Raw genomic sequence first — 8,772 nt, forward strand, 5'->3', positions numbered from 1 at the left:
GATAATGAAAAGGGATAAGAAAGAATTTTTGAATGTCTCTTTGTGTTACATTTAGCTGTCAGAGTGTGCAGCAGCACAAACAAACTCTACAAAGTCCAAATGATATGATGTCCCTGCCACTGTACTGCACGATATGCACTGGGTCATCTTTCACTCAGGAGAGACGTGATGTATGGAATACATGTTTATTATCGGGTCACATTATATAAATGAACATAATGATGACAGTTTGTAGCAAGTGAATGAAATAGTGTTTTGGCGATTAGGCCCAGGTTTGGTAGGATGTCATTCGGGAAGGAAAGAACCGTTTCCGATGAACCCCCCTGGGTCTAGACACTGGTGGTGGTGATAAGTGGTTAGGTCCGGTTGGAAGGGAGAAGGTTAAGCTTGGTCCTGAGTTGGAAGCAGGAGGCGAAGGGGTGGAGGAGGGTTGCGCGTTGACACCTGGAAGACAGCTGATAGAAAAGGGGAGAGCATATATAGAGGGATTACCAGGTGCGATGATTAGGCTTGTGAATAGAGGGACGTGATAGGTTTGCTGAGGAGTGGCGCTCCCTATCATTAAGTGAAGGGAGCGAGTATTGCCATGACGTGCAATACGAAGTGATAGGTCTTCCTGTCTGAACTTGCGCTGAGCTTCATTTGTCTTTGTTGGCTTGAAGCAGAGTGCCAGAGAGTTTTGGGAGAGCTTTACAAAGTATGAGTGTAATTTGAAGCCAACTGTGGCAAAAAGAACAAAAAGAGCAAAACATTTGCTAGACACTTTCATAGGATATTTTTAATTATGTTTAATTCGGTAAAACTAAGTGAAAACTTTCAGCAGACTTTTCATGCAAACTACTCTGAGCCATAAAGTAAAGTCTCCATATAAATAAAACATTAAACAAATGAATGTGTATTTTTTAACTCACATTTAAATTTTCTTAATTGCAATACTTTGATTCAACACGTCATACGAACTTATATGAAACATAATTACTGTCATTTGCGAAAAGAAAATCTTGTTATAATGATGAATTGTTTATGCATGGTAAACAATTAATCATTATTATTGACAATATCAATATCCTAATATTATTATTATTAGTAGTAGTAGTAGTAGTAGTAGTAGTACTTGTAGTATTATATGTGTGCCTTATGCTCAGACATAACACTCCCATATCTTTGTACAACAAAGGTGTGACAGTGACTTTAGAGATAAACATCTTAGCTGCACAGTGCCTGTAATCAGGCACTCAGTATATACCTGCCCACAAACACTAGCCCTTTGCCAGACTGTTCAATGTAGCATCTTGTCATTATGTTTCAGCCATCTGCTGTCCTCCCTGCTTTCTGCATGTTTTGATCTCTGCCTGTGTTATCTGCCTGACTGCTCTGATTTAGACATGGTCTTTCTGACAGCCAACTTCTGTTCTGAACATAGACCAAGGAAAGTCCACTTTTTATTTCACCTGCTCTGCTCTGCATTCAGCTCATTTACACACAACAATGGGTGAAGCCATTGATGAACATTTTCTCTTAAATATATGAAAAAGGTTACTAAAACTATAACAGAGTTTAGTGCAGAAGTCTGTCTCAAAGATGTAAATTAAACCCTTTTCTGCAATTAAAGGAAACCATCGTTGAGCCAGATTTCTCAATCACTTTGAGTCAGATTCAGTTTGAGTAGCTGATGTTTGCCAAATTTGGATTTAATCCCAGCTTGGTCGATTGAGTTCCAAGTTGGAAGCACTCAATCTCAAATGATATTGTAAAATGTGTTTTATTCCATTTAAATTGCAGCCAACATGTAGTCTTAGGGGAAATGATTTATTGTAAACATGCCACAAAAGACTTCAAGTCAAAACAGAGAGCCACACCCTAGAACCATTGCATGACTTTTTTTTTCATTTTCTTTTTTTGTCTGACACCACATTGAAATTCCTTCTGCAGAATAATGTCACAGGACAGGCACCGTTGTGCTTCACCGGGCTGCCACGCTGGTCTCTCACAGTATATCCTCTTCTTTTGAGGAGTTGGCACTGCAGATTTCTAATACAATTGCAATCACACATGCTATACTTCCAAAATATGAGAGCAACATTGACACTCTAACAAGGACTTAGCAACAGCAATTGCTGTTATTACTGTTTAAATACAGGCATAGTGAGCAGTTAGGGATTTTTCCACATCAAATATCAGATTAATGCACTTTACAGACCCTGGTTTAAGACTTTCTGTTTATCAATGTCTGAACCTTTTTTTAACAAGTAAGTTTGCACATAAGGAATATCAACCAATGTTTTAATTGAGTTTATTACTTTAAACTCTGCCCTGAGCAAGCTTTACTGTATGCAGGTCTCAACTGTGCTGATCACTCTTCAGTGGAAACATAATAGCAGCACCCCTCAGAGGTATAGGTGGTGTAATGTCTGCTGTTTCCACTGGAAAGATTATGCACACATTGAGTGGAATTGTGGGTTCAACAGATTAAATCATTCTCAACGTGTAAGTTCTTGAGATAAAAGGTCATTTATTTTCATTCTGGACTCAAGCAGCTTAAGCGTACTGGAAAATGCATTATCATTTCAAGTGAATGGTATTTATTGGATCAACGTATTAAAATGTGTCTTCCACCTTTTAACACTTATGGCAAACTGCTTCAATAAACATATTCCATGTGTTTCTTATATTTCCAAAGAAGTACATTTATAATACGTGCAGTATAGAAAAGAATCTGGACAAAGTTTACAAAATGAAAAACAAAATGTCCCACCTTCATAAACAGGTGACCATCAAAGTATTTATATGTCCTTTCAACATAACTGGACTTGTCATTTGATGCCAGCAGGAACAGGTGGTCACTTTGTTTAAAGGAAGCTCAGTGAACACGTTTATGTCTCCTGACTTTTCTGCCAACAACACAGGGCAGACATTTGCTTTACCACATTATATCTGGCGTTACTCTTACACTTATGTTATATTTTTATAAATATATCAAAACGTTAGTCAATTGTTAAAAAACCAAGCAGAGCCTAAGGTTAATCTCAAAGATGTATCAAGCAGATCAGAGCAGATACTTCCAACAGTAGGTAGCTGAAGAAGCTTTTGTACTAGACTATAAACAAGTATTATTATAAGTATTTTTTCTTATTAAAATCCTTTACTTCATTAAAAATGCCAATACCATACTATGTAAACATTCAAGAGTATGAATAAATGCAATCTTGTGTTCCATAAAGCAACTGGCAGAAAAATATATAGGAGTAAAACGTACAATAACTTTTGTCATTTTGTATCTCTGTGCCACTACTGAGGCATCTATGGTCATGTGACAATGTTCCTTTTCTGCATTATTAAAGATTGACAACATCCTGTTGAGAGTTGTTTAAAAAAATAAATCCACCTAAAAATGTGGGGAGCAAAATAGATTTACATTGTTTTACGGGCAACTGCATAACAGTATTTTTCTTTGTTTGTTTGCTCATTAATTTAGTTTTCATGCTTTAGAATAAATGTTCTGTCCTTTTCAGCTATTGTGTTTTTGAAAATATCTGTTAATTTTATAATATTATGTCAGGATCAGAACTACAAAAAACACATTTAAAATGTTTAAGTTTTGTAAAAGTAATGGATAATTCTTACAGGACAGTTGTGTTGGATTGAGTGGAAATGTTTTATAAATGGTCTTTTGTTTATTTCTAAAAGACTTCTCTCTAAGTAACCTTTCTAACCATCCATGCCAACTTGTCATGGTATTTTGAATTAACACTGGTTTCTGTGAGGCTTTTTGCAGCGTGGCTGCTGCTGGCAGCCTGCTCCAGACTCAATGCAGCCTTTTAAAGTGACGGAGAGCCTGTAATTTGAGAGGAGCAGAGGGGTATTATTAGCCAAATGGCCAAAACCCAAGCGCGCGGCACTTGAGACATCCAGATGTTGCGTTTGAGGCACCCAGTGAAGTCGGGAGCAGGCTACAACTGTTTCCAAGCTGAAACAACTTGCATACATTGCTTTTCCTGCTCATTGGCAAAGATGGAAGCTGGCTGGCTCGAGTAAAAGTGAGGCTTTTTAACACATTTTCACGCCACTTTCATCTGTTTGTAATCTGGACAAAGAGGATATTGAGGAGGACGTGAAAACTACAACAAAGCCTCAACTTAACTGCGCAGTTTGGACGTTAAAACCTGATTGAAATGTTTGCGTTTCTACACCGGGTTGGAGTTAAATAGTCCATTAGGCTGACACTGTCGCTGAAATAACGTTTAATATTTCCTATTTGTAGGCCTAACTGTGTTTAGGACGAGTGGGCATCATGGCTTTCCTTCACTTGCTCCTGTGTGTCGGGATGTTTTCGATGTGTAGAGCCTTTTTCACCGGACCGCTGCAGCCGGAGATGTCTAACGGGACTTTTCATCACTATTTCGTGCCGGACGGAGACTACGAGGACAACGACGACCCGGAGAAATGTCAAATGCTTTTCAAGATGACCGACGAGCGAAAGTGCAGTCTCAATGAGGACCAGGACTCTGTCATACGGGATGATTTCACAATCATCAAGAGGCAGATTGAGGACTCGGCCCGGGTGCTGGAGGGGATCGGGAAAAGCATCTCGTACGACCTGGACGGAGAGGACAGCTACGGGAAGTACTTGCGGAGGGAGACGACTCAGATAAGCGAGGCTTTCACAAACTCGGAGAAATCTCTGCTGGAGCTCGAGGTGAAATTCAAGCAGAGCCAAGAGAGTGAGTCAAAGGAGGAGCACAGGCTCAACGACGACTTTCTGAACATGGTAGTGCACACACGGGACGTCCTGAAGGGCACGCTGGACATTTCTCAGGGACTAAAGGACAAGCACGAGCTCCTGTCTCTGATCATCCGCAGCCACGGCACGAGGCTGAGCAGACTGAAGAACGAATACATGAAGTTCTGAGGGAAAGTAGTTCCTACAGGTCTCATTACAGTACTTATAATGCAGTTTGAGACCATGAGACTGGGTGAAAAAATGAGCAATCATATCAGGGATGAAACAAAGGGCCAGTTCACATAATTTACGAAAATAATACTTATTATCTCATTTAATTCTAGAGCAGTGGTTCCCTGGTTGGCTTTCATTTAATGTGTTCAAAGATTGTTCTACATGTCAAAGGTCACAATATGATAATTAGGAAATAAGAAAAACAAATGATGTTATATTTAAAATATTCATCCTTTTTTGCTGAAAAATATCCAAATCAAACTATCTGATCACTTTTGACGATCAATTAGGAGGCGAGTTGTTCACTGTTCATAACTCTTACCTGTGATGAAATGTTGCGGACACACTGCTTCTCTTTAAAGGTTCTGAAACAAAAACAAGTTGGAATCCACAGTTCGGAAGGTAGGCTATATAACCATGCAGATGATAGTCCAGGTGATATTTGTCGAAACTGGATTGCACAATGAAGCCAACAGCGCTAAAATCCCTAACCCGGAAAGGCCTCATTTACACATTTGTTGTATTATGATTATGTTCCAAATGTATGATACTAAATAACGATATATCAACCATGGTCAAATACAATATGACCCAAACTCATGGACCTGTTTTGTTAGGTCACCATGTGTCTAAATCTGTTTAGTATACGTTCTTTTTTTTAAGTTTATATTGTGCTCATGTGGTGCATATTCCTAAATGAAGTTGTTCTTCAAAAAATAAATATGTCACATTGTGGGAGAAACAGTTTTCCAATCCACTCATTGCCAACATCTGGGATAGGTCTACGTATACATATATATATGTATATAAAAAAGGTATTTAAAACCAAAAACATCTCCAACTGCTAGTCTTAAGTGAGAAAATGCGTTGTTTGAACATAACATCTCTGCAGGGCTGCATCTCATGTGAACAATCTTACCTTTATATAAAAGGAATAAGGAGTTGGTTATATTATTCTATAAAAGTACAATGCATTTTATATAACAATATTGCGATAAATGTTCTAGAAAAAAACAATTTCAAAAGTATACATAGATTTAATGAACAGAATATTAGTTCCTTACCAATCGAAGTTCATCATTGTGATGCAACAGGTCAGTGATTTTCATTCCACCACAAAGTAATAAAGAGCTACCAAGGTATACAAATTATATTTCGATATAATAAATATAATCTGTCCGTGTAAATCATCATAGTGCTGACTCCCATAGACTATTGCAATGGTCATTACATACCATTATAACACAAACAAGTAGTTATTAAACAGTAATAATGTTCAATAATGATATATGGCCTTAGGGTTAGTCAAACATTATCTGTCCGCCTCTTTTCTTGGTAGTATGTTTAAGTAGATGCATTTATCTGTAAACTGTCACAGGTTTGTGCATTTGTTTGTAAGCTTGGGTGTAAGGGTAAAACAACAGCTTCAAACACTAATCAGCCAATCAAAAAAAGTGAAAATGGGAACCATCAACTTTCCAAACACTAGTACTGTAGGTAGAGTATTCCAAGACTTATTCAGTCCTCTGTGACCAAAGAAAATGTGTGTGAATGTGGATTTTGGAGAAATTCCTTTGAGGATTAAGTCAAATGTTGGATATGTTGTTCAACTCATTTGTAAGTATCCACATTTACAAAACATTCACTAAAGATATATTTGTTTTGGATAACTCATGGACATAGCTGTAAGCGAGGGGGGTGGAGGGCATGATGTAGTAGGCTGTTTGAATGCTCTTAACTTGAGCAGTCATTGTTGTTGCTCTTCTTTGACACTCCAGATTATGAATATTGAATAATGTTTACATATGGAAAACTAAGTTTTGCTTTTTGGGCTTGTAAACTTTGCACAATTCTTTAACTGTTCCGGTGCTTAAGGTTGTGTCATGGTTTAAAATGCATTTACTGTGCTGTTCTGCGAAGGCTGTATAATCCTGGAAAATGTACAGTTTGATATTAAGTACAGTAAGTAAATACTGTGAGTGCTATCTTTTTGTTACAAAACACCTTATTGTGTATTCCTTTTTTATACAAAGTTTCAAATTGAGCTGCATATATCTATATATTTTAAGGTAGTGAGAGCATAATAAATGATGGATAAGACTGCAGGCAGCACTTGTGGAATTCAATGTTAACAACAATCATTGTGACATTATTTTAAATCGATTTTGTTGTGTCTTCATAAATAAAGAGTTGGTTTTGAAAGTGTTGTTGCAAGAGCATGTTTCTATGGGAGTATCACCCTTTCAAGCATTATTGGTCTCTTCTCTAATGACGTCAAAGTTAGGTTCAAACATTTCTTATGTAGCTAAGTTGCCCTATCGATGTCCGTATTGTACACCCCTTCAATGTGGCAGTAGCTCCTTAATCACTGGGACTGCATTGCCACGTGCTCCACAATTACAAAGCTCCCCTCCGTGTTTGCTTTACAAGGTTTTGTGGTCTGCTGTAAATTATACACACAGCCCTATATGAGTGCTTTAAAGAGAGGAAGAAGCTGGATGTTGGTATTTATGAGGAACAGAGATGCAATGAAGTTGTGTTGACGGCATTTATTGTGCGGCTGACCTTACAAACAACCTGTTTTATTTCCTGTACTTGTCACCATTCTGCTGAGAACAACATATTATTTGTGATATTATTATGATATGATATATGATATTATTATTGTGACTGTTAAGTTAATTAAAGTTTGAACTAAAATACTATGAGTATCCTGAACTTTATAACATATGGGAAAAGTGCCAACTGGTGTAAACGACGTAACAAAGCAAAGTACAGTATGACAGTTTCACTTGTACAGTAGTTAGTCACTGTCAATAGATACTTTGAGCCTACTGGTAACAGTCATGATGAGGCAACATAAAGGACACGTAACATGCAGTTTTTACAGAAACCTTTCACCTACATTGTTATGTCCTGGAGAGGGGAAATACATTGGATAAATAAATGACTGGCATAACCTTCTGAGGATAAGATTTATAAAACACTGATAACAAACAATCAAGCTGTAATAAGACCTCTGCTTTAGCATTCATCCCAAACTATCAGAAAAGTTGTTCAACGTTGTACTTTAGATTGCATTGAACTTTTTGGTATCAATCTCAGTGTTCAATATTTTAAAATAAATTCAGTTATTGCATGCTGACATCAACAAAAACATTCTCCCCGGAAAAAGGATTACATTTTTTATATTTTTAAGGGATCTTTAAAGATATGTATAGGTTAGAATTCCTTTTATAATGCTCTGTAGGTATACTCCGGTGCATTCCACTCAATGGATCAATTCAAAGTCTGTCAAATAATACAATAGTGTCACTGTCGATGTTGCTAATTGACACGTGTGCACTGATGTCAGTTGCAAAGGTGACTGAGTTGTCAACATCACCTACCCTTTGAAACTCAGGCCTGCCATGTTATAAATTGGGTGAACTTGTGAATTGGAAAGAAGAAGGTTGTCCACATCTATTGGGTACTGGTCGTCTTCCTGGAACCTGCCAAGGACGTAAAAAGTACTTAATTAAAAGAGGTATGACTGAACACAAAGAAGGAAAACAATCATTACCTAAATGTTCTCTATTATTGATTAATACGTCAATTAGTTTCTTGATTAAGCAATCATTGGCAGAAAATAATGAAAAATGCCAAATACCATTTAGATGAGCCCAACTTCTTAGCCACTTTAGCCACAGGCTCTAAGGAGAGTTAAGTATAATTTAACCATGGGTTGGTCCATAACTTGTGTTCAGACTTAAAAATGCTATGGAAGAAACTGCCATACATGTTTTATAGAATTTTATGCTCGACAATTAACTCTACTG

The 8,772-nt window shown here is 37.3% G+C and overlaps 3 protein-coding genes across 5 annotated transcripts in view; 2 read left to right on the forward strand and 1 right to left on the reverse strand.

Annotated features, from left to right (window-relative positions):
- The window catches only part of topbp1 (DNA topoisomerase II binding protein 1), a 976,277-nt gene that overhangs the window by 438,325 nt on the left and 529,180 nt on the right, over positions 1 to 8,772 (forward strand). The window lies entirely within an intron of this gene.
- Positions 1 to 8,772, reverse strand: part of dlc1 (DLC1 Rho GTPase activating protein) — a 160,527-nt gene that overhangs the window by 79,960 nt on the left and 71,795 nt on the right. The gene's annotated exons all lie outside the window — the stretch shown is intronic.
- fibinb (fin bud initiation factor b) lies at positions 3,889 to 4,982 on the forward strand. Its single transcript, XM_010782622.1, has 2 exons — positions 3,889 to 4,037; positions 4,262 to 4,982. Exon 2 carries the CDS (start codon positions 4,292 to 4,294, stop codon positions 4,907 to 4,909), a length of 618 nt encoding a protein of 205 aa, XP_010780924.1. The 5' UTR covers positions 3,889 to 4,037; positions 4,262 to 4,291; the 3' UTR covers positions 4,910 to 4,982.

Source organism: Notothenia coriiceps, unplaced genomic scaffold, assembly GCF_000735185.1.
Source record: "Notothenia coriiceps isolate Sejong01 unplaced genomic scaffold, NC01 NC01_scaffold00024667, whole genome shotgun sequence".
NCBI lineage: Eukaryota > Metazoa > Chordata > Actinopteri > Perciformes > Nototheniidae > Notothenia > Notothenia coriiceps.